Genomic DNA, 27,775 nt, shown 5'->3' with positions numbered 1-27,775 from the left:
TCAAGACAAAATGTGAAGGCTCGCGTCATGGGGGACGAGTACTGCTACAACTGCAGCCTGTACGCTGAGGTCAATGACACCTTGTTCAGAAACGTCACCAAGAATGAGACTATCAACAAGTTTTACTTCTATCAGGTAAGAATTCAATCATGAGTATATTACTTATAAATATTTAAAGAGAAGTGATAACTGAGTGGTATAAGTTGATAGCTCCCACGCTAGTGGTAGCGTGTTCGAACACACCTATAACTTCCCGAAGTTATGTGTGTGTGAAATAATTATAATTATAACTTGTTCCAACGGTGAAGGAAAACACCGTGATGCAGCGTGGCTAGCATGGTGGACTCGATGCCTGACCTGAAAAAAATCAGACTGCTTCTTGGCTAAAAGTTATAGGTAGTAGACGAGTATCTCGCTAAAAACTAATTGACACTGCGCAACGGATAAACTATAATAGTACCTAATCTGTATCATATTTATACAAAATAAGATTTCAAAAGCGTTTAGCATATTCGCCATAACTTGTAGGGCACTTAATTATGAAGTAATTTTTAAAAAGATTTTATTAGTTAAGGTCTCTATATTTTTACCAGATAACAGTATAATTTCTTTTTATAACTAACTTTAACGCTTTTCACAAAAGTAACAACTTTTAAGAGCACATTTTCTTAATTTCATTGAACACCAATAAAATACATTTATATTTTCTTTTCATAGTACATTTGAGAGTCCCATAATAAATTGTTCTTAACGAGTTAACTCATTATAGCACGTGCCATTAAGCTGAATTGCCTGTCAAACTGTCGGCTCAATAAAATAATATAAATGATTGTGATACGTTACCTACGTTCTTAGGTTAATTGTGTGAGAGAATCTGATAAATATGAGTCTAGACTGAAGAAGGGCTGGAATCTTTAAAATCTCATCATGAAGCATAGGTTTAGAGCTTAATATCTTATGAATTGAAACTATATTCAAATAAGGTCCGAAGTGTCGTAGTGGTAACTGACGGCCCATAGGTTTTTGAACTTATTGTCACATCACTGTAGAACAAGATTATGTACTTAGTCGTAGTTAGCGCGGAGATAATCTTTTCTGTTAGAAGCGCGATGACGTGTATTGGGAATATGATTAATTTGAAATGCACTGAAAACAATTAGATTCTACGGCATCTAGGGGCGCTGATAATTTTTCCTACAAAATTTCTTGATACATAGCCGGTTGTCAATAGACGATTAGTAGGGAACTGCCCCTCAGGAGTGATAGTATAATTTTTCAGATTTGATTAATATATTATACCTAACGAAATAACATCCAATAGCCCTCTGCAAGTCATAATAATATATTGTTTCTATCTCGTTTTATCAACCAATAAACCAATCTTATCACTCTCTAATTACTTCAACAAAATTTAAACTCCGACCCGTATTAAAACGATAACATCCTCCACAATTCAGCACAAAGAACCCTGAGGAAAGAAACTGATTACACATTAAAGCCACATTACGTTCCTAGGATTAATCGCGAAAGGTTCTTCAAATAAACTATGGGTCTAGACACACTGTATTCTAATCTTGTTATATAGTTTAGTTTTAATCTTGGAACGAGACTGCACTTTTGTTCGACCGTTTGAAGGGCGGTGGCGAAATTGTTTAAATCACTGTATAAAGCACGATGGAGGAATGTAGAGATTGAGAATATACGTCTCGCATTTTATCTTTTATATATTAAGGAAACTTCTTCATTTAAACTTTTTTTTATAAGTTAATCTTTGTAATAGGAAGCTATTACAAAGCCTAACTATAACAAACAACTTATTGCAAAATATGTATAATTTAATTTCAATTGCTCTCAATTTTTCCCGTATTGTAATCAAATATGACTGCTTACGGGTGCCTTGGGTCGCCTAGCGGTTAAATCGCCTAAAACTAGGTTGCCAACTGAAATACTAAGCCTCCAACCTTGATATATAATAATAAATGTTTTATGCGCTCTTACAGGTATATAATGAAGTAAAGGTTGTAACAAATGCTTGTTGACGTAAAGAACCTAATTTATTAAAGCCATGTTTCACGTGTCAACTTTAAAATTTAAATCCATTAAGTAATTATACTCAAATTAAACCCATTTCGCTCTTTATAAACTATAATGAGTGCATTAAAGTATTTCAAGCCATTCCACAACAAACTTTATCTGCAATAAAGCCGTATACATAATGTGTATATTAGGTTTTAATTAATTTACGTAGGTATCTGAAACAGTGGAGAGACGCCGTGCACTCTGCAGTTTACTACAAATTACTTGGGAGAAGTATTCGCACCGAATCGACGCGAAACTTTAGCACTACATCGAACGTTTAGAACTTGTGATAGTTATTTCGGTAATATTTGTCACCCTCACGTTGTCTGCTATATGAAAAGACTAGGAACTTGACTTTGCTTGCGTATATTTTTGTACAATTTATTTAACCAGTTTTGAGATCAGTGTCTCAAAGAAAGCAATCTTTAAATCTATATCACTACATAAGTACATAGTACAGAACAAAGTCGCTATCTACTGTCTGTCCCCATCATGATTTTATCTCTAAAACTACGTAACGGATTTTGATGCGGTTTTTTTATACATAGAGTAATTAAAGAGGAAGACTTACCAGTACAAATTATAAGGGTGTTTGTATGTATGATTATAAAACCGAAGCAAATATTGTTAGGCACGATCTTAGATGAAAATAAGAATGATAATACCACGAGGCAACACAAAAAAGATATTATTAATACATTATTATCTACCTACTACAAAACGTGACTGGTTCAGAATATTTTTGAAGCTAAAAACCTAGTTTATGACGCAGACTAAAAGCCTTACTTCAGATTCAAAATCCTTTCTGTTTAAACCAAGAATTTTTAGTCCATTAATAATTGTAATTACTGTTATGATATTTAATTAAACTAAAACCTACGCAAAAGTATGAAAAATCGTGTCAATCTTTTTCGAGTTGAAATAGAAATGTAAACAATGACTGGACTTACAAAGATTATAGAACAAAAAATATAACAGAAAGTTAATTATGCCTTTGCAAAGTAAAAGAACCGCGAGAAATTAATTATGCAAGCCTCCAAGATGATTCTGTAAGGCTACTAACGAATTCGTAACAGGAAAAAAATATGCTAAATAAGGACGCGTGCCTAAATTGACAAAGCAAGTTTATATTTCTATTATTCTTATAATGACGACTGGAGATTAAGTTTATTTTGATATCTGATTGATATAAAAATAGTAAAGAAGTTACCTTATAAATTACTTATACTAGATGTAAAGCACTCGGAAATTATATAAAATATCTCCTCAGCGAATAAAAAGAAAAAGGGTCGCTTGCAGTTCTTGACTAGCAATGTCTACCAGCGGGCTTATTACGTATTTTAGTTGACAACTAGTGTACGTATAATTGATGGTCACTATTATATTGCTGCTTTGACGTAACGTGTTAATCACTATAATCTAATTGAATATACAGCTAAGTGGCTTTCAAATAGTTGTCAACTGAAATACGTGATAGCCCCCCAGATTGGAAAGATTTCAACATGGTTGCTTAGGTGTCATGGAAATTAATGCGATTTTTATATTTAATACTGTGTAATTGACGGATTCTTGACTTAGCAAGTTAAGCAACTTCTTAATTCTTCGAACTAAACTAGAAAATAATCATTTCCAAGCCTTGAGCAAATCTTCCTACGTATATTTCATCTAACTAAATCTTTTGTTTACCCAGTCAGCACAACTGGCTATACTATGGATGCTGTTGGTGACGATAGTAGCCGGCAACGCGACGGTGGTCCTCGCATTGCTGCTCACCAAGACCAGGAAGAGTCGGATGAACTTCTTCATCATGCAACTGGCAATCGCTGGTAAGAAATATTATGAGATGCTTTAAAAGTCAAAATAATTACTTCACTTCATGGATTTTGACAGCCTCTGTAGCGCAGTGGTTTAGGTCACCACGCCAATACCACAGCGTCGGGAGGTCGCGGGTTCGATTCCCACTCGGATCAATTTTTTGTGCGATCCACAAATAATGGTCGGATCTGGTTGTGCTTTGTGTCTGTTGTTTGTCTGTTTGTAAAAGTCCCCGCGACACAAGAGCAATTCTTAATGCGGGAGTTCTTTTTAAGAATTAAAAAAAAAATTCTTCACTCTTGAGTTTACGATTTGAGATCAGCTTCTAATAATTATTCATTTTTAAGCAAAGCTGCGAGTTGAAACAATATTAGAATGGCACAATTTGATTATAGATGGGAAGTAATCATACGTGTTTGTTTCAGATTTGTTAGTTGGTCTAATCAGCGTTTTACCAGACTTAATACAACGAATAACAATCACGTGGCTCGCGGGGTCCATCACTTGCAAGATGATGAAATATTTACAGGTAAGACCAAACTCAAAGGTCAAACTTGCGATCTGGGTGGTCAGCGATTTAAATATTACCCCTTGCACTTACAGTTGTATTGGAACAAATATTTACGCTTAATTGAAGCAATTCCTAGTAGCTCCTCAAGCTGAAAAGTTTGTAGCTAAAAAGATTTTCTTGTTTCTGTCACTGACATTTAAAGAAGAATATTAATTTAAACATATTTTTTATATATAGGGCGTGGTCACATATTCCTCCACATACGTGTTGGTAGCTCTAAGTGTTGACCGATGTGACGCCATCACACATCCAATGAACTTCACTGGAAGCTGTAAGTAAACATGTCACATATTTTACCATTAATTGAATGGTTATTTATTACTATAACCATGAAAGTTTATAATAAATATCATAAATGGACAAAAAAATGTACAAAGCAGGAACTAAGCCCTTCGCTAAGCTAACTGGCTGATAATATTGAATAAGGTAATTTAAAACAAACAAGCTCTAATAAAGACAACATTTGCCTAACTAGCTTGAAATTCTCAAACACATAATACAGCCATTTTACTCTAGGTCACCAGAAATAAGCAAAAACTTACAACTAGAATAAAATGCCTCCTATTTATTTGTCACTTGTATTTTCTGATAGACATCGGTCTATAGCAGACCAGACACTGTCCGAAACAGAGCTGATCTCATAACAGATAGTGTGAATGTGTGTTTCTTTAATTCTGTGTTGTTCAAGTTAATGTTATTGAAGGGTGTTTTGTTTCAAAATTGAGCGTTTTTGGTACATTCGTTGACACGAACAGTTATTGTTTCAGCAAATTTTTAGTTTTAAGAAATTATCGTGTAGAAAGCGATAATTTTAGCACTATTGCTCCTATGGTATATTACAGACTTAACTTCGTTAAGACTTAGCTTGCTTTTAGATAAATCTTCTCAAACTTGTAACTATGTGGCATATATCATCATACATAAAAAATTTTCAAACACGATTAGTAGCTAAGAATTTTTGAATAAATTGTCTAGCATTTTGCCCTTGTCTGTCCCACTGTTGGGTTAGAGTCTCCTCCCGAACAAGGGAAGGGTTAGGCTTTAACAGTATAGGTTAACATTACTAATTTTAACATTACATTTTTAACATTATATTTTTTCAGATTTATATTTTAGACAAATAAATGCGTTTTGCTTAAAAATAATAAACTGTAGACCATTCTGGTACACTTCAAAAACTTGCACCATAACGAGAAGTTATAACTTTAGACTCTTTGTCTACTATTTTATATAGTAATTTTCTAACAGTAATTATGTTTTATGAAAGGAAAAACAGCATATTCTTGTGGTTAATAGCCCGAGAGGGTTTTAAACTCAAGTGCGGGTGACGCGTTATTACGATGCTAATGTTGTGGACTTTGCCAAGTGTAATTACGTTTACAATACGAAAACTTGCATTTGCGTTTCATATTATTTATCGGACACATTATAACTTCAAACAAATTTTGTAGATTTTTTAAATAAGAAATACTTATTAACAAAGTGAAGAGAAAAATGTAGTAGTACTCTATTGTAAGGTGTCTAACAGAAGGTGTGAAAAAATAATGTTTTGGGGAAAAAAGATTTAAGAATAACGATAGAAAACCAAGCGGTGGATAATAAAACTTACTCGTGTAATAGTGAAATTACAACGATACACACTTTCACGTTCCTTTTATATTTTTATTCCTAGTAAAGTACCACATAGTAATATGAATATAACTGTAATGTTAAAAATTAAATGAATACTTAAGTTATGATGTCCTACACAGGGCGTCGTGCTCGCGCCCTCATTCTCGGAGCGTGGTTCGTCAGCTTCTTGTTTTGTGTCCCGATGCTGTTTCTATTCGACGAAGCGAATGTTGAAGGTATGTATGATTTCTATTAATTTGAAATTCTATCTGTCCGATATGATTCTATAGCTTTACCACTAAACCAATAATTATTTTATGAAGACATTTTTTTACCCGCGATAGAACAAAAATCAGGGGATGTTTAAAACTGTTTTAGTTTTAAACATCCCCTGATTTTGCCGAGATAGTAAATAAGCCTACGAAGGTTTATGAGGCGAACGAACCATGTCAGATAACTAGTTGTAATTAATGCTACTAATGCTTTAAATGTGGTAACAAAAATAAGAAATAACTTGGAAGCCAAGCCATCCAAATTTGGGAAAAATACTTTAAGACTTACAAGCATTTTTCCCTAATTTACAATAGCCAGTGCCAGCACAATTCGTAACAACATACTAAGTTCTATAAGCGAGACCATGTGGGTGTACAGACAGTATTAACTGTTAGTCTAGCATTTAATAACGCAGCTTACAAGTTAATTGGTTTTATTTTACGACATACAACTTGTTTAACACTACGATAGACATCTGTGCATACGAATACGTTTTTTTCAGTTGTTTTAGTAGTCGTAAAAGAAATGCTGAGAAGGAAAGATTTGTAATGAGCGTCTCGTGATTTTAAATGGAGATTTAAGTCTTTAAAATACATTGGGGAAACGTTAGAGCGTTTACAAGGCTGTAAAAGTGTATCTCAGTTTTACAGAATTTAGTAGCTCATTCGCTATGACTGAGAGGAAATATCAGTGAATCAGTAAAATCATAATTGAAGTATTTCTTTATACTCTCTCTCACTCTCTCTCTCTCTGTCTCTCTTTTGCCTCTCTCTCTCTCTCTCTCTCTCTCTCAATCGCAATAAAAATTATTTATTTTCAAATTTTGTGTTTTTAGTACTAATTAGATATTGAAATTCGGTAGTGAGTTGACCTAATAACAATAACCTGATCCATTAACCAAAAAGTTATAACGAATTTATTCGAGCCTAGAGCTCTTTACGGATGACTGGTAAAAAGTTCATATTCAAAGAACATCATTTCTGTGATCTCTGTAAACAACTAATTATAATCATAAATTTTATTTTACTTTTCTTTTTCTATCCGTATTAAATCGAAACTTTCTTCTAGGCATCTACCAATGCTGGTCAAGCATAAGCAAGCTTCAGTGGAGGATATGGATGACGAGCGTGTTCGTCTCGTTGTTCGTGGCGCCCGCGTTAACTATATCTGCTTGCTACGGTGTGATTGTGGTCACTATACGACAGAAGAGCAACCGACTTGGCCGGCGAGCGACCGCTACTAGACAATGTAAGTTAATAGCCTTTTAAAATTTGGGGTTTTGAACTGCTGAAATGTATGAATTGAAATGGTTGTTAAGCTTTTGATTACTACAGAATCTACAGCTCTGTCAAATTTGGAATCAAAAATTTTAATCTTTACTTTTTAGAATTTAATACTTATTTATGTTTAAGAATAGTACTTGTGGACTAAAGATTATAAACATATCTCTTTATTCGTAGGGAAAAATAAGAAAACAGGAAACTAAATTTAAAGAAAAGCCTATTAATACACAAATTTTAATATAAAAATCTATTATAGGAAACCTACTCTAATTAGTTTAATCCCGTAATCAGTATAATATAACAAATGCATACATTACTGTTAATAATTATAGCTATTTTATAAAATCTAAAGCTGTTCAATTGTTTGTGAAACCCATCGAGCATGTTGGGCCAATTAAGTTGGAACATGTATTGGCAGTTTCAGCCAATAAACCGTCATGCCGCCCACTTTCTGCCAGTCACACACAATTAATTATAGTGGGTAATTTGTCATTGTTTTTGCGGGAAAATTTTAATTGGAGAGAGTCATCCCGGACCTGTTATCTGACGTACTAAGACTAAGTGACGATATTGTACATGAAAACAAAAATATGAATAAATTGAAATTTATGTAATACTAGACTTTTGTAACATATATATAGATTCGAAGGATTATTTTAGCGCAAAACTATAAATTAATAGGTAAAAGTCAAGAAACGCACTGTTCATAAGGCATAGGACGTACGTGACGTTTTTAAATAATATCATAATCAGCGTAAGTGTATTTTAATTAAACCATTGACCGTTTGAATACTAGATGATATAATATACAACAGTAATATTATTTCACTATAAGGCACATCTCTTCATTATAAGGCTTATCATAATCAGCGTAAGGCATTACACACATAATACGCACAACATGAATTTTATTCCCTTTATAAAATTGTTGGCAAGTCTGAAAATCTTTGAGCTTTTACTTATTCAATGTACTCTAAAATATTAGAAAATTCATAATAAAATAAAGAATATCATGAATAGATACGTCATGAGTTCATGAATTGTAAATCTGAGAAACTATTTTAATAATGATATATTATGCTAATTCAAAACTTAGTTTATGATAGAACGAACGAAGTTTTATTACTTACGTCGGGATAAAAATATTAAGACGAACATGATTTTCAAATAAAGTTTTCCAGAGTATTCATCTGAATTCGAAGTTATAGATATTATAGACTTTTGCGTAACTGTATTACGTAATGGAATATGATAAGTCTTTCTTTATTTCTTAAGTTAACTGTTTAATTATTCCACAGGGAACATAAAGATCAGTAAGAACTTCTATAATTTACAAAACTCTGAAAAAAGAGATAGCATTTTATGAAATTTTCGATTACTTGTATATATCTATTATGAGAATAATGTTTGACCACTTGAAAGGTTTTCAACCTATATCTGAAAGAATAAGCTCAACGTAGGCCGGTAGAAAGTTCTAAATGCGCAAGTTAATAACCCAAGTAAAGCAAATAAATGAACAAGCCAACTTAAGTATAGTCGCAAATTATCTTCATTGAATAATTCCGAAAAAAATACATAAAAAAACACCTAACAAAAATATCTGGAAAGCCGAAAACAGCGAAGTATCAGGGTCAAATTAAGCCGAACGTGACCAAACTGTGAAAGACAGAGGACTATGAAATATACTGAACCACTTGAGATTTATGTGTACGAATAAAATGTTATCGTTGCTTATTGAATAGTAAACTGAATAACTGACGGTAAGAATACGGAACGATAAACTTTGTTGTGATGCTGAAGCTTAGGCCTGAGTCAATATGATAAGATCAGGTATTAAAAACACGCGTCTTATAAAAAAAAAATTAAAATAAATATTATTGGACAACTCACACACGGTCATTTGATTCCAATAAAGCAGAGCTTGTACTATGATGAACAAATAACTGAATTAATTCACTTATATATTTCTAAATACATACTTATATAGATAAATTGACGACCAGGCTCAGAACAGATACCCGTGCTAATCACACAAATATTTGTCCCGGATGGGATTCGATTCAACCACACGCGGTGCTACGGTTATCGCGGCGACGTGACCACTTAAATCATTGCGCAAAACGTGCAATTAAAAAAAAACAAGGAAATAATATTTTTTTTATTTTATTAAAAACTAACATGCTTTAATGAAGAGATTTACCAGGAATAATCTAATATGACACCTTACTTGTCTGTTAGATTTTAACGCGTTCTTCAAACACCCAAGATTTCAGTTGTTCACAAAAATGACTCCGTTCCATTGTTTCACTTCTTCAGTGGTACTACTAAAGGCGCAGAACAAAATACTGCAAGAAATCTTTAAAATCGTTGCATTTCGCATACTATAAATTACAAATAATATCTCCGTCAATTTCTCTAACGCCTTTGCAAAGTTACGCCCACGGCTATAAATTTTATATCTCACAATATGCGAGGCATCTATTCAAGGAAATTTATCAAACAAACTTTTACAGAGCACGCCAGACCGTATTGATAGACAACTTGTTTGTCGCAAACTGTTTGCTGATGTTGCCGAAAATCTTCCGTATTTTGAATGGAAAATGTTTCATGTCAAAATAGAGATTATTTTAGTACAATATATTTTAGTGAAAAGTTTTTGAGAGCAGTTATCTTAAAATAGTTAAGTATAGTAGTACAAGTTTACCGTTCGTGCACTTTGTAAGTTTCCAAATGTAAAATTTGTTGGCGTTGATCACTGACTAACGTAAAACTAAAGTACTAAATACCAAAATATATATAACATATTTATTGTTCATACGTAGCCACCCAAAGATTATAAGCGCGAAAAGTGCAAACCAAACAGTAGCTCAACAAATAGAAGTAAACCAAATTTTAAGGATTTTCGTTAGATTGATTACTTTCGTATTCTTTATAGAATCCAATATTCGTCAAAAACAGCAATAACAGCAAGAAAAACCCTAATAAACGTGTTTTGCTTATATCAGCAGCAATTCTTGAAAAATCATATTCAGCATAAAACAAATACTATCAATACTAGACAGCCTTTAAACCTAGAATGCAAGTGAAGCAGATTGGTAACATTTTGTTTGTATTGCAGACAGTGACGACTTGGACAGCCGGCGCGCCAGCAGCCGCGGCATCATACCGAAGGCCAAGATCAAAACTGTCAAAATGACTTTTGTCATTGTATTTGGTAAGTGACGATTTTTTCTATACTTAATATTATTTAGAGGAAAGATTTGTAAGTCAGTATATAACGAGTTCATGTTTATAACGAGTTGGCTCAAAAAGTACTGGACGGATATTAATGAAGTTTGATACATATATATAGTTTATAATCTAGATAAACACATAGGATACTTACGAATTATCCTACATACGATAAAGTAGCAGACAGAAGCTAGCATTGCATAATTTTAGTACTATGAAGAAAATACGACCCGCTATCGATTTTAGAACGATGATCGTTCTATGCGGAGACATTACGATATTATCAAAAAATCCAGGTTCGCTGACCAGCCTTAGTCAGGTCTATTATAATAGTATCGCCTGAGCTACCAATGTCAACGGTGTACCATTTGACAAATAAATTGTTATCAAAAGCCATTTAAATGTGTTTTTGACAATAATAATCTAATCGCAGATATTATGGCAGGCACTTGATTTCTTAAAATCGTTGTTCATCGTTACAATAACAAATTTATTGAAGTAGAAATAATTAAGATTTTAAGCACGACTATCGTTCATTTAAGGCCTAAAACACGACTATTTTCATTTATTTCGGCAATACAATAGCAATTATACTCATTAAATTGTAGTTTCATTTAAACTTTTGACAATTGATGAAGGTACCGCTTTGTTTTAAATTATAATTTAACAAAGTTTTGTATTCGTTACAAGCAACTATTTGAGGCATGAATACCTTTTTGTTAAAATATTTCGCTTTGTGTAGCACTCAAATTAAATAATTTACGAAATATTGCGATAAAGTCCAATCATTTTGTAAAGAAACTTGTATGCTAGATTCGCGTTAGGTGGAGGCATACACAATTCACAATTTAGAATATCAGTACCAGCTTATGCATATAGTCAGCCAACTTAGTAGGGAAACCAGTATGCCAGGTTCGCGGCAGACGGAGGAATACAAAATCCTGAATTTTGAAAATCAGTTACCCGCAGGCTTCGGCAGCCGACTGTGGCCTGTTTAATACAGCTTCTTTATTTTAGAAAAACACAGAATTATTATTAGTAATCTAGATAAATCGTGCATGCCAAGGCTGTCTACTAAGTTGACGGACTATAGAATTACATTTTAACTTTTCTAAAAAAGGGGTTAAATTGTGACTAAGAAAATTCGTTCAACCTATATTTTTTTCTTATTATACACACTTTTCTCGTCAATACAAACATATTATTATGGTTGACGAAGTCATTAACTTGAAAATACTCCCCATGCAGTTCCTGCCCTATACAATAATTATGTCGGGTATTATTTTGATTGACAGACACGCGGAGGAGAATTAGTTTATTTTTGTAACGTTAATTTACAGGTTGATTTTTCAGTTTACTTCTACATACTTTTTTTTAAATTTATTAATAGTTTATTACAAGATTGGGGCTAGTTAAGGATTAATTCGAAAACTATTAGTTTTCTTTACAAAATGATTTTTTTAACTAGTGGTGTAAAAATGCTCAATATATAAAATCAACATAAATATTTAAATACTACAGCTATAACTATAGAAGGCTTTCGTATATTCAAGAACGAATTCCCACGCAAGCTTTTATTCCGAGAAAGGTTGATAAAAATATAAAATAAACATTATTTAAACGAAATGAACAATCAAGAAATCCCAAGAATCGTACGAAGTTTATTTAGGTGTATCAAACAGGCGTAAATTTAAAGCTTAAACAATGATAATTTTACTGAACAATGATTAGTTCCGCAACATAAATTCAGTGATAGGTTACGCGGAAAATTAATGGCAACCCCGTAAAGCACATACAAACATAACTTCAGAGGAAGAATGACGTAACGTTGAACCTATATCAAGTCGCATACACCGTTATTCTACTGAAGGTGTGATAGATATATCTGCATACATAACAGAACATTGTTTGTGCTGTGTAAATTATACGATGGCTGAATTCGCGGTATGTGTGACAAATTGCGGTGTATCAAGATAGCAATGTGGAGGGAATAACCTCGCAGGTTAAGATTTTAACAGATAATGTGTACTTACGAGTTACAAGTACGTACATACACACATACATTTTTCCCACAGTAGTATGCAGAGACCAAAGAACGATATGGGCTCTGGTCTCTGTCTACCTCTAAGGGAAGTTATGAGTACCTACATATATAGCAAATATATAATATAAAGGACTGATAAAAATTAGTTTTCAGAAAAGTACGATAGTGGAATTTAAAAAAAATAGTTTCTTTGGAAATCGTATGATCTTATTTGTATCTACTAAGAGAGGTTATGTACGTTTAAAAATGCGTACAATTGTAGAATAATCCACAACTCTGTTTAAGCCAAAATTATGACAGAGCATATAGAAAGTAGGCTTTTGTGCATTAAAAGGAAGAAAATATATGTTTCGAGATGTAGAGCAAAATATGAAACATCGTCGTCGTATTCATATTTTATGGCAAGGTGTCATAATAAATTTAGCCGCGAATAAGTAACTCAAGAGAAAAATATCTTCAATGTCAAAGGTTTTAGGAACCTTATAGAATAAAACAAAGTTATTACATAATGTGAAAATCACTCGAAATGTCAAAGATTTTTGGTGTAAAGCATAGCCCAAAGATTACGTTCTATTGACATACATACGATTAGTTACACAATTCTGTAAAATCTTATGCATTATTCCTATTCATTCCCCTAGTCCCATTTTCAAGAACTGTGTACAAAACGCAAAGTTTGAATCTCTGAAAACTCTTCGAATCAACGCACAAATACAGAAATACACCACCAACAATAGAAAACAAAACTTGGGGTCGAATCTCTTAGAAAGCAATAATAAATGTGAGAGCCATCAGAATATGAAGAGGCCACAAAAACTGGAGGAACGATAAAAATTCTTTACGATCTCCTTCATCATGTCTAACTGTAAGCTATTGTTGTTCTACCACGGAACATAAAATCACAATAAATAAATTAACACTTAAAGTGTTTACATTGAGAAAAGCTGACAGGCTTTGTGCAAAAACTTGGATGGAAGATGGTGCCCTGTAGCGCGATTCTCTACCGTTGGTTTTGTCGAGTATCGAGAGTTTGACATTTGAAATGTGTACTGCCAAAATAGTTCCTGCAACGGCCGCTAGAGGCGCTGATCAGATTTGCATACAAAAATTTCTCGATAGTCGATAGCGGTAGAGAATCGAGCTAAGTAGCGCTATTCTCTAAGGTCGGGACGTTTAAGTATCGAGAGTTTGACATTTCAAATGTACTGCCGGTACTTTCGAGTTTTGAGAGATTGATATTTTAAATGTACTGCAACAATAGGTCCTGCGGCGCCCGCTAGAGGCGCTGATCAATTTTCATACTAAAATTTTCGATAACCTACTAGTTGACAATAGTCGATTGTGGTAGAAAATCGCGCTACTGAAGGTTTTTGAGATGACTTTCTCGTGACCTTGACCGGTACAAGGAAAGTCGTATATAAAAAGTTACAGCCGCAATAAAAGAATGACGGAGGTTTTGATCTTGAATTTTGGGTTGGGATTGTTTATGTGTTTGGTTTTGTCAACGATGCGAGGGGTGAACGACCTTACGAAAAGGGCTGGGGGTAAGGAAAAGCAGTTGTGTAAACAAAGGTTGAGATTTTGACCTTATAGACAGCAGTGAGATCTGAAACTGCAAAACGAATTGTTAGTGTTTTATGGATGAAGAAAACAAAAATACTTACATCTTTTCTTTAACATTATATAAAAATGTGTTAGGATTTTTTTTTTACTTTACAATAAATCCAATCATATTTTTTGTTTGTCAGGAACAAAAACGAATCGGAACTAAAACATAAGCTCAACTTAAAATACAATAAAAAAATTGTCTGGGAATGCTACTATTTATTAGAAGTGGTCCAAAGTATTTAGCCTATTTCCAAAGACGAAAAGTAAGATATCATTACATATTAAGGCACATTCATTTTTATAAAGCTCGATCGATCGTTTCCCAATCTTCTTTATCTTACGCTTACATCACTGATGACAGGAATTACCATAATCATATTTTGTACAGTCATCTGATCTTAACGCTTTTGTTTTTTGGCTCAGATCCCTTATTAGGAAAACTTTTGGACCATTTTTGCAGGAAGATCATTTTCCGCTCAGTTTGCATTCACAACGGTTCTTTTGGATATTAATAGCTTATTAAGAAATTCTTACAGATAATTATACTCCGATAATGTTTATCAACTTTAATTATGTCAGGTCCATCATGGCAGGATTTGGCACAGAACAGACAGATTTGGATGCAAGGAGAGGCCTACGCTCAGCAGAGGGACACAAAGTGATAACAAAACAAAATGTCGCACACTTTTTTATCATGTTAGGATTTCCGTTGCTTTATATTAAAGCAATTTTATTTAATGACAAAAGGTTTGAAACGACGGTTAAAAGTTCAATATACAAAGAATTTAAAAAACTCTACTCTTGATTAAAATTATTAACTGTTGATGTAACAGTCTACTCTAGATACAAAAAGATCATAACAGCCAGAAAATAATAACAACAATATTTATAATCGCATCAACTTCTTTTATGCCAAATAGCACTTTACTTCAGAAAAGACCTAAGTCACGTCACTCCCGTGTAATAAAAGGAAGCTGAGAAATAATTCGAGTTGAATTGGCAATGAACACAGACAGCCCTGATTAAATCACACTCGACAATGTTTATGAGCTGTGTTCTCTTTTAGGACTATTTTGAAGAAAATCGTACCACATTTCTGTCCTACGAAAATGTAAGAGACTTATTACAAATAGGTTTTGTACAATTATTTTGTTATTACTGACGCAATTCGTCTTCTGTTGTATGTAGATTATTTTTATTGCTCGCGATGTGATGTTTTCAAAAATGGTGCAGCACTAAATAAATACTGAATACTGTATACTTAACAAGAAATTTTCGAAAAATTCCCGAACGTCCCAAAATGTTATAAAGACTTATCATATATTATCCTCATAAGTAGTTTGTATTAAATCATTGTTAGGTTTAATGTCTAGCAGAAGGATAAAAACAGCACAAAATATATTATAAATTAAAGGAGAGCTTTGAATAAATAAAAATGTTCCTTATATCTGAACCTAAGGGCTTCAAACAATCATTACTGAGAAAATATTTTTCGCCATCACATTAATTTAGCAAAAGTTCAAATCAATCAGTACTTTAAATGCCAGAATATTTGCCTTACAAACGTTAAACCCAATACCGTAACAAATGGTTGAAGACGGCAAATATTAAATTATCTTCTAACATTTACTTTGAATTTGTGTTCAAATATGAAAGGTAAATACAGGCAAAAAGGCCCTAAGACACACGGAATAAATTAGAAAATGAGACCACGTTTGTAAATCGGAGTGAATCAACATTCTTGGTAATGGCGAAGTTCAAGCCAAAAATAGCTAAGAAATACTTTGAGACACCTTCGGAAGAAATAACTAACAGGTTTTATAATTGGAGTGTCTTCAAAATATTGTATAATAGCACATACTTTGTTTTGTAAAGTAAGCCAAACTTCTACTCCTTAAAAAAATAAAAACATGAAAAGCTCAGCTATCATACTTTTAACCCAAAAAAAAAAAAAAAAAAAACTATTTTGAAATCTTTCCTATTACGTGACATGTAAGGATTGAGTCTTGTAAATATTATATTATTAGTTGTGTTAAAAAAACAAAGTTACAACCACAAGCATTACAATCGCGTCTAAAAAAAAACATCATAAACAATCTCGGACAGTTTCCACAGATTAATTTACCGCAATATTCTCCAAGTAAAATGAGAAAATGTCACGAGTACTTCATAATTTTCTATAATTCTTAGATCAACACAGATTCTAGGACAAGAAAGTTACACTAACCCGACATAATAATAAGTCCGCGACGGAAACTTTGTACAACTTACTCGACGAAGCTGGTCTGTTTTTATTGGATAATCCCCCAAGAAAGTAGTTAGGGAGTGCTATAATAATTTGTGAATTTATTATTCCAACATTTGTTCCTTATAGTCTTTATTAAATACGTAAATTATACGGTGGTGAGGATAGTTAAGTTAGCATTTGTACAAAGCTTTGAATAGGACCCAGAAATTATGAAAAAAGAGAAAAAGTGATGATCATTGTGTTATAAATTAAGACGTGGTTTTGTTGTTTGTGTTCAAACTTGCATTTTCTTAATTCAAATCACGTTACTAAAGGTATTCATTAAAAGAATAAGTTTTATCAAATCATTATCAGACTTAGAGATAATTTCGCTTAAACAGGAGAGATACCACTTTGTATTTCCAAAACATTTATCCAAGATTTAGATATACTTATGTCCAAAACCTAGAGAGCAATAATACTGCTGTCAAGTGCTTTTACAATCTGTCTATGCGTTTCTATAGTTCGATGTGCCAAGGGAGAAATTTCTATTCCCATTGTAAGCGAATGGGAGATGCGTTAATAGGAACAATGTGTTTTGCCCCATTAAATTCAGGTTACCGTGTCACCAGCCTGTTACGAAACCGGCAGGATATCAAGGAGCGTACTAGGAACTCATAAAAATGTAATTACCCTCACAAACCTTTATTCCCACAATTAGTTACTCAATTGAGAGGATAATGAAATAATTTAGCTTCTACTTCATTCAATTATACGGTTTATTTAATTATCATCTGAGTAATTAAAACGGCTCGTGAAAATATTAATTGAAACAAGATATTGTATAATAAAGTTTCGAACTCAAATGGCTAGTTAACTTAATAACTATTGAAATTCATTGTTGTGATAACTTTGTAGTTTATAACGTAGTTTAGATTTACATATTTAACGATCTTCGAGTACCCGACAAATGAAGCATAGATCAAAAGATTTCTAGAAAATAACGTAAAGATAGACTTATTTATAAAAAAGGTATACAATTTTATCCTCACCTTTTACCTTTGAAATCTGCTCAATTAAATTAAATTTATTGAAGTAATGGATTATGTCCCTTAATGCACATACGCTAGATTGCAAAGGAAAAATCTTCTCCTTTACTTACGGCCAGTTTTTTCATCAAAAGTAACAGCCAAAGTATAGTGTAAAGTAAAAATGAAAATCAAATTTGTTCGACAAAGTTATTTTTACTTTCGCTGTTACATTTGATGAAAAAACTGACCGTTAATGCAACAGACTATTATAGTATAGGTACGGTGCGATATCTTCAATATCATACAATCAAAAGTTTGTAGGTACTTGTTTTATTTATACAAATTACAGAAGTCTTTTGTTCCAGTATTCGTGCTCTGCTGGTCTCCGTACATGATCTTCGATCTGCTGCAAGTGTACGGCTACGTGCCGGACACGCAGGTCAACGTGGCCATCGCCTCGCTCATCCAGAGCCTCGCGCCCCTTAACTCGGCCGCCAACCCTGTTATATACTTTATATTCTCTAACAGAATATTTGTTAGTCTCAGGTAAGAAATCTTTGATATTACTTATATTAGTAACTATAGTACCTAAAAATGTTGATATGCTATCATATCACAAACAGCAAAAATTTTTTTCCACAAAAAAAATGTATATAGCATGTTAAGACTGTGAAATATGTTGCCCAACACCTAAATAGCTGTTGAAAATCGTGTATAAGAAATCCAAGTATTATGTGATGTAAGTAACAAAAAACAATTCTTTTAAAAACTAGGTAACTTACATTAAACATATTTTTATATATAGTTAACGTACCGTAACATTGCAATCTTGACAGCAATAATTTACAATTAAAGCTTTTAAAGAATATTTAACGTACAAATGCATTTTAAAACAAAGCAATATTGATCCAATTTTTATCTTTAAAATACAATAACAATTATTCAAATCTCATATAAACGCATACTTCAACGTAATGTAATAAAATTAAACGATCCCACAAACCATTTTCATCTCGGAAAAAATTTCAACATAAAACGTTTTATAAAATAAGGTGCTTTGTAAAATGGGAGTTCATGAACGTAATCTTGCTAATACTGAGAATGTTAAGGATAAAAAATGTTCTTCGGTACACGAGGTAATGATAAGTAAATTGTATAATTTATTCATTTATAAAAAGGAAGTTTTCCGTTTGATGTAATTATCTTTAGAAAATAGATTAATGACATTACTGTCCACAGGTTCCTGGGTCAAATATGGCCAGCCCAAAAATATACCATTATATAATTTTTCATAACTTTAACTTTCGAGTTGCATGTTGTTGAAATATTTCTATCTTGACTATTAAGACAGGAATGACACTTTAATTGTTATCTTTGCTTTTAAGCAGCTATTATATGGTCTTTATTTCTGCAAAGAGACTATATAAATATAAGTAGTCTGCAAACTTTTGAGATCGCTCCCTTAGTGCATGAACATTATTTTAGAAAATAAACGAAATTAAGTGTTTGGGAATTACGAAGGTAGTTCAAATATACAATACACATTACAAATGGTAATAATAAAATTGTAGTCGCAATAGTTAAAATATACATCTTTTTTTGTGAACCCGTAACAGTACCACTCCAGGGCAAGGGTCTCCTCCCAAATTGAAAGCGAGGCCTATGCATTGAGTCTACCACGCTGGTCAAGTGCTGGTTGGGGACTTCTAAGATTTCATCATTATGTTTTCCATCGCCGTTACAAAAAATTACAATTATTTACATTTTCAAATAAATTATCATGAAAATAAAAAGAAAACCTAATTAATCAATTTTACTACATTTGTTCATTTAAAGTGAAAACTTAGAGTTAATTATTTATGCCTCAATCCCATTAGTCGTTACAGTCGTAAAGTAAGACAGTCTCGTCATCTCGAACGACTTAGAAAAGGTCACCTTTAAATTTTCTAAGCGAATTTGAGAACCTTACTTAAAGTAAGTAAGCATTTAATTATAAATGCTAGAAATAGCTTCTACTTTTTGCTTGTTGAAAAGGATTTTTAAATAATAATTGCTGAGATCTGTTTTCTGGGACAAATATTATTTTTGTACAAGATACTGTCTCCCATTAGATTACTATATGATAAACCATGTTAGATAAATAACACATTCTTAAATACAGGATTAGAGAGAATATTCAATTTATAATTACCATAAGTGTAAGTTTCACTGTGTTATAGATTTTTCGTTAAAAAATCTAATAAAAAATCTGTTTAACTAACCAGCTGACCCTGGTTAGAACCTAACTTCATACATTGTACTAAAAATCACGCAAAATACAAAGTGTAAGATCAGTTTCTATGTCGATATTCTTCTACTCAATTTCATTTTTTTGGGGAGACATAAAACCGATTTTTCCTCGGTTTGTCCATTTCAACAATCAATATAAAATACCCAGATCTTTGATATATTTTCTTCAGCACCCGTCCTTCATAGACGGTCCAAATTGCAACCTTCCGCGCAAAAAATGATAGATATTGTTGGGAAAAATTCAAAGGAAATGAAGTGTCGTTTCCGTCCCATAATTCTGGCGGAAGAATCGCCATTTGTTCGGAAGAAAAAGTAAATGTCCTGTCATAACAAGCTAACGAAAGAATAAAGATTTAAAATGTCTGGCTCTTTTTAGATTGAAACAGGATCTGCAGATTTATATCTCACTGAAACTACAATTTCCTTTTACAAATAAAAGTAACTACGTACAGACAGAAACAAATGTCGTTGAACCGTATTTTAAAACCGCTATACATTGTTATATGGGATTTCTGCCAAGTATTTAATGAGCTAGTGTTTATTTGATTTATTACGCACGTATTTGTTGTTCATTTTTGTACAAAATATACATTTGAGTTAAAAATGATATTTTTTGGAAGAGGTTTTCAGTTATATAAAAAATTTGATACTGTTGACATTATTAAATATAAAAACACTGTTATCATATCCTAATATGTAAAACGGGTCTTGAGCGCGATTAAAAATTAAAGATTACGATATCCTATTTGTTTACCTGACTGATCGAATTACACCGGTTGTGGTCACGGGCTGCCTTATATACCTGCAAAGCGTCGTCTACTTCTGTGACATTTCATTGATTCTTTACCCTGGTGATCCAAATCTCTGGATACCTGGATATTTTAAAAAGTACACTAAACTGCAGCAGATAGACGCAGCAGATAGATGCAGACGATGGCCCCAGCAGGTTAACTAAAGATAATGTTTTCACAACTTCAAACTTTTCATACAATTACTATCATATTCATAAACATTAATAAGAAGTGCATTAAGTCTGTAAATTGTTTAGAAAATTCGAACAATAAGGCTCCTTAAGTACAGTAACGGAGACATAAAGACTACGTGTCTCTAACCTCAAACACTGACGTTAAACTGCACTTAAAATACTAAACGCTTTATGCTTTTTAGATCGTAAACTTGTGCTATTTAGTAGCTTTTAAGTGACTATCTGTTGCTTCTAGAATGTTTTGTTTTAAGGCCTCATTGCAAGCGAGAAGCGATTTTACAGAACGATAGAGGTATGAGCGAGTTTGCTGCTGAATAAGGCTTTTAGTATTTTCTAACAAATCTTGTGGCAACATCAGTCTCTGTATTGTCATTTCATGGCAATATTTTAGAACAGCATACCCTTGACTTTGTCATTTAAATAAAAAGGAATCAAAAACTGAAATAAATTCAAGGGACTAGCATTTAAATCACTTATTTTCACTGCAGTTTGCCCTAATTGAAATGTACTCTTACTCCAAACTAAAGAATTTACAATATGTATTCAAGCAAAAACTTGCATCCCTTTTTTTTCATTAAATTTTGTTTTTCTTATTATAAGTGGATATTTCTTAAGTTAAAGTCGCAGTTTTCCTATCGTGTGACCATTACCCAAAACATATTCTATTAGACTTATAAAGGAGTATAGTGGGCGTATTTTACAGAGGCGAACTCATAAAAATATAAGGGGAAATTGCTGTTAAAGCCATAGCAACCAAGGTTTTAGGGTGTGGTAATGAAATAAGTAAAGAAAGCTCGGAACTTTTGATTCGGAAAAAGATTATTTACTTACGAAAATGTTGTGGCCACAGTTTTTTAAGTGATAATTTAGGTTATAATAATACGGTTTCGCTTTCTGATTTTGATTCTTATTTTGCTAGTCTTCCCATTAGCGGCATACGGATACAGTTTAAATAAAGTGAAATCGATTTTATTTATAAAAACAACAATTCGGGCAATCTTCGAGCAAATTACGGTTTCATAATTATTAAAGGAATCCTGTTATCCTGAATTAGTAATCATTTGTATCTTTCTTCTATTTAATAAGTTGAACAACAATCTGAATGTCTATTTTGACTAAGTACTAATTAATTATTTAATTAACTTTACGTACAGTAAATAATCTTCAAAGACATTCAGAGGTATTAGACTCTCGAGATACAACTCTAACTTTACTTGTCAAGTCGTAAATACCGAATGAAATTTTTTTTTCTTTAATTTCTTTGATTCTATTTGAACACCCATTGAAAAAACTACAATAATTATAAGTGAGGCGAGAGTTAGTTGCGCTAGCTAGTCTATAAACAATTTCACAGATGGGTGGCTACATAGTGGTATATCGAGTGTCTTCGTGCTCCGGAGGGCACGCTAAAAGTAGGGATCTTGTTGTTAGTTAGGCTATTGGGCTAATATGACTAATCATGTTAGCCGCAAGCAAAGGCGCCAAGTCTACTGTCATTTTCCTGACACCTTACCTAACTTTCTTATATAAATCATTGTTATATAAGTGAGAAAAGTCGAATAGTACTTGACGCGACTCGAAAATCAAACCCGAGACCCCATGATTATGGTTGATGGTATCCAACTGATATAGTTCGATGTATAACCGACAGCACCACAGAGGCAGTCTTTAGCCATACGATAAATAATACCACAATTAATAACTCCAATTGACTAGCGTAATTAATTCTACTTAGTTAAAATACTGGGAACCAATTTTCTCCAGTTAATTATCTGATGAGTAACGTTATTCAATGTTTAATTAAAACATTCCTCTTTAATGTATTCTATAAATTGTATTGTTCGAGTTTCCTTTAATTTCTAATATATGGGTTTGTTGGTGTTTGGTACTTAAGTATATAAGCGAGTTATTACGTTTTATACTGTGTTGGTTTTTAGATCGTAGGCTATTTTGGATTACAATGTAATTTTTTGTTCATAAAGTTATTAGCATTACATGCGAAGTTAAAGATAATTTGAATTCAAACACCCCCTTAATACAACGAGAAAAGAAAAAACGCACGCAAAGTATGTAAAAAAAATTCAAAAAAAAATATTTGGGAATTATTAGGCCTATGGATATGTTAAACAAAATAACATAAGTATAGTATAGAACGGCTTTGAGCTTAATTTTAAAATGTTTTCTTTCATAAAACAGGAACATTCCGCCGTACAAATGGTTGTGGTGCTGGGTGCGGGCCAGCGACAGTCCAGCCGGCAACGAGTCCCGGGCGCACACAGAACTGCTCACGTCTTCACACCGACGGACCAGGCACGAACTTACTATTAGAGTAAGTGTACATACAGCATTAACTTAGTATTAGTCTTCATGAAATAACCTTTTTTCATTTACGTAGAGACGTTTTATAGACTCCTTATCCTTATTACATTAATGTTTTTACGTTTCTTCGACTTCTTGCTATAATTACTTGTTAATTTTACAATTACTGACAGGGAAAGAGAAATAAATTGGTACCAAAAAATATTGTATGGAAGAATTAAGAGGTATTCTTGGCACAATGTACGTCAAAAATTTATAAAGAAAATGATACAAAATAAACAGAAATTCGGAATCGCATTAACGGGTTTCATGGTGTCTAACACAATCAAGAATCAACCTCAGACATTCGATTTCTGATAGTTTTTGATCTAATCTTCTTGCCATTACCAAACTTTAAGTAGTTCATAATAGTATATTTTTTGTGGTAACATTAACCGTCAGGTTACACAGTACACTTATAAAATAAATAAAAACAATTCCTTAGAAAGTATTTCTTAGCCTCATTGCTTATATAAGCTTAGGAGCTAAAACTTTGAAACTGGGATATATCGCTCCATACATCTAGTCAAGTTACGACAGTTCAGTGCCAACTTTCAGAAATCGGTTCAAACTTATTACGTCTATAAAAACTATTATGTTTAATTTTGACCCAGAATCTTCAGAAAATTGGTCTAGAAAAGACATTTTGTATAGGTATGTAGGACGCGGAGTATCCGATCGGAGGTACCGCGTCCTGGCCACGTTATGGTGACCGCAGAAGGAACACCGTCAGGTTTTTAGTCGGTATGCCCAAGTCAGCCGGAACGCCTTGCCGGCGGGAGAGCCCGACAGACCCCCGCTATCCTCCCTGGGGCGGGACATGCAGTAATGCATTTTCCTGACGAAAAAAAAAAAAAAAAAAAAAAAAAAAAAAGGTATGTACATGTAAGAAAGCTATCAAGACTTAGATGTTATTAATACGACTATGGATCTTAAGAACTTGGGTTCAGTTTCCTGGTGGTAGGGAGATAGTATTTGGATATATGTATTAATACTAGCGATCCGCCCCAGCTCCGCCTGAGTTACACAAGATTAACCTAAGATTAACTCACCAAATTATACACTAAAAAGTGTTTTCAAAAATGAAAATGTCAATTGTTGAAAATCGGATTCGATTTTAAGTTTATCGCTATTAAACGCACAGACAGACGTGGCGGGCAACATTTTTTTGTAATATTTAGTGATTATTTGATATAAGGCGAAAGCACTCATTTTTTATTGAAATTGAAAAGTACATGGCAAGACAAGTAAGTTTATTCAGAAAATAATCAAATGAGTTTACGAACTTATGCCAAAAAGCGTCTAAGTCTAAGAAACTTTGTCACAAATCTAACTGTATTTCCAACATTTTATACAATAGGATAATAAATTCATTTCCAATTCCGATTCATTGTCACCAAACAATGCCCTTGTCCTTTCCGGGAGTTAATCACCGTCTTCAACCCTACAGAGGTCATTCACCTGAATAATTATAGAACCTATCAATTCCCTTCCCTTCAACTTATTACTTAATGTTTAAAATTTGGTTCTTATTAACTTTTTTATTACTTCTATTTAAATTGATTGATCTTGGAGTGTCAATTTTTTATTCGAAGTTCAATTAGGTGTGGTTATTTTGCCTTCATTTCGTATTTTTCTTAACATTGTTGAAGTTTAAAATAACGTTACGGATGAGGAATATTGGTGCATTACGTCTAACCTATTATGCCTGAAGATGTAGGCAAAGGTGTACGAAATACATGCACGTTTTCGCCTTTTGAAATTGTAGGTTAGGCCTATGTAATATAATTTTAGCACGAATTATTTCAAAAGTAACCTTTTAATAACTGTAGCGTATTTCCAATTCAAAATATGTAAAAGCATTTTTCTTTGACTTACAAATTGAAAAAGCGGATGTTGTTAATTGGGTCCACTTTCGAGGTTATTACATTTCCTTTAGAACCTTACGACAATATTTTTCAGGCGGTAAATTAATGTTTAATTGCCATAAATAGGTCATCTCCTTAGAAACAAACGACACACCAACGTTGTTAATGTTAAAGTCTGTCTGTCTGTATTATGCCTTTACTGCTAAACTACTAAACTGACTTTGATGAAATTAAGCACGGAGATAGTTAAGGACCCTTGATCAAACATAACGTTAAATTTTTGTTTAACAACCGCTAAGGGGCTGAAATACGGGCATGAAATTTCACAGGCAAATGAAGCCTTAACGCCAGCTAGATATTAATATTTTGTTTTTTTTAGCTTCGTGGCGATTAAGGCTTTATGCCTGATTCCGCCAATAACATAGTATTAAGTAAAACATATCGAACAATATTTTTAAATCCGTTTTTCTGACTGTAAAGCAACCATGTTGAAAAAAAGTCCCCTACTAATATGTTTCTAATCCTACTAGTTGAAAGACGACAGCATGAAGATTCCAAAGCAGAGGGTTCATCACTGCAACAGCACAAACTCCAAAAAGGTTCGTCTACACTTGCCGGAGCAGCAGATCAACAACAACTGTCACCCAGTACAACGGAGAAGGGAGGACACCTTCTTGTAGTCTATACACAAGTTTTAAAGAAAGGATGTTGATGAGTAAAATGGCGGCTACTAAAAAACAAGTTATTTGGAACATCTATACAAACATACTTAAACACAAATACATATAATATATCTATTATCTAAAATGTGAGTCTTTAAAAGATGTTCGTACCTAACTAGTCTCTGTCTCATTCCTGAGGTAGATCAGTGTTTAACTGGATATACAAATGTTCTGGTTTGAAAACAAATGAGTTCCCTACTTTTTACAGAACTGCATAAGTTTAGTTTGTCATCGTAATAATTGTGATAGCAATTTTAATTTGCTAGTAAAGTTTACAATAAAAACAAAATACGACGATATTATTTCAATTTTTATGTACTCCATACTAATAGTTTCTAATAAGATTTTCATAACTTATTCTGGCCTGGATCCAAATAGTACTTACCGCAATATTACTTGTGAATGGACTTTTCTAATAAGATGTATATTTTATATGTACGTATTATGTATACTGTGTAATTTTAATCTGTGTGAACTTAATCAATAAGGTATAAAAGAATTTGATATTTAAATGTTTGGTAAATATGATCGAATTGATATATTGTTTAGGCATATAAGAAATTAAATTAAAACATCCCAGACCCGCTAATAACAATAACTTTAATAAGTACGCTTTTAAGTTTCAGTAGAAACAAATTACAAAAATCGTCTTTAGAAAAGAATATTATCTACAAGCTCAAACATCCTAAATCTATTATTTTCTTCGAAATCTAGAGTATTTCTAATACATTCTTTTGGCTTTCAAACAACGTAACGCTTCAGGCTCTACTTAAAATCTAAGATGTGCAAACAATTTTTACGAAACTTGAGTTAGTTACTTAAGAAATAATTAGACCACCATTTTTGCGAAAAATACATGAAAATATATTGAAAATAATAAATACAAAAGTTACCAATTTTTATTTATAATTTAAAACCATTTTTTATGGTATTACAAAAACACATAACTCTCTTTTAGCAGCTGGGCAGTCATGTGAAAATAATATAGTAAAGAAGAGAAAATGAATTACTATATCTTGACTTATAATATACGAGTATGTCCTTATCTATAATTTTGTATTACGTCTTGTTCAATAATTATCATCATAGCCTGGTGACTGTTGGATGATAAGCGTCTCAGAAGATAATTGGAGAAACCAATCGAACATAAATCATTAGCAAAGTTCTCTCGGTTTTGATTTCAACAATTAATTGATGTGTCTACCGCACAAGAGAGTTAATTTATCCCGACTCCTAACAATATTATGTGTGTAATATATTCAATTTACTGACGTGTTATACGACTTTTTTATTATAGTTTCTGAAACCATGGGACTTTTTCTACTGTAGGTCTTTCATAAACAGTTTTATGATAAAAAATGTGGCAAATGTCATTCGTTATCATTTGACTAACTTTATTCAATCGTGCAATAAAAACTGCAATTCTTCAAAACACGCGAAAGATGCTTTATGAAAGATACTTTCTTAAATAAAATTATGTCAAATCCTTATCGATTCTTTTGAAATCGCTGTAGCGCTTCTGTTAATCTATCAATAGACAAGATTTCGGATACAGAACTAACATACGAAATCTTACAGCCAGTTAACATTGTCGCAGAAGGCAAAACCAATTGCTTTATGTTCCTTTGGGATATTCCGATTTAAAAAACCGTATTTAGATTTGAATTTATATTTTCCATATTAAAGTCTTTGTCTCAAGTAATTTCGGTTAAATTCTCAAACGTAGGTGTTGTCAAGTGTTCCCCGAGGCACAATACGTGCTTGATTTGGATCCGCGAAA

The 27,775-nt window shown here is 32.7% G+C and overlaps 1 protein-coding gene across 1 annotated transcript; it reads left to right on the top strand.

Moving 5' to 3' along the window:
* Window positions 1–26,213, top strand: LOC142973327 (cardioacceleratory peptide receptor-like). Its single transcript, XM_076114975.1, has 10 exons — window positions 1–135; window positions 3,770–3,905; window positions 4,320–4,423; window positions 4,643–4,736; window positions 6,217–6,312; window positions 7,418–7,597; window positions 10,751–10,846; window positions 18,139–18,319; window positions 23,244–23,376; window positions 25,804–26,213. The coding sequence occupies exons 1-10, from the start codon at window positions 28–30 to the stop codon at window positions 25,951–25,953; spliced, it is 1,278 nt and encodes a 425-aa protein (XP_075971090.1). The 5' UTR covers window positions 1–27; the 3' UTR covers window positions 25,954–26,213.
* The last annotated feature ends 1,562 nt before the right edge of the window (window positions 26,214–27,775 follow it).

The sequence above is a fragment of the Anticarsia gemmatalis genome, chromosome 5 (assembly GCF_050436995.1).
Source record: "Anticarsia gemmatalis isolate Benzon Research Colony breed Stoneville strain chromosome 5, ilAntGemm2 primary, whole genome shotgun sequence".
In the NCBI taxonomy this organism is placed as follows: domain Eukaryota; kingdom Metazoa; phylum Arthropoda; class Insecta; order Lepidoptera; family Erebidae; genus Anticarsia; species Anticarsia gemmatalis.
This window is presented reverse-complemented; position numbering and strand designations above follow the sequence as displayed.

What these genes read in the sequence shown, in the direction of transcription:
- LOC142973327 (XM_076114975.1), top strand. Translation starts at nt 28, where the DNA reads ATGGGGGACGAGTACTGCTACAACTGCAGCCTGTACGCTGAGGTCAAT. An exon ending in GACTTTTGTCATTGTATTTG is followed by an intron (nt 10,847 to 18,138) that starts GTAAGTGACGAT and finishes CTTTTGTTCCAG; the next exon opens with TATTCGTGCTCTGCTGGTCT. An exon ending in AGAATATTTGTTAGTCTCAG is followed by an intron (nt 18,320 to 23,243) that starts GTAAGAAATCTT and finishes TTCATAAAACAG; the next exon opens with GAACATTCCGCCGTACAAAT.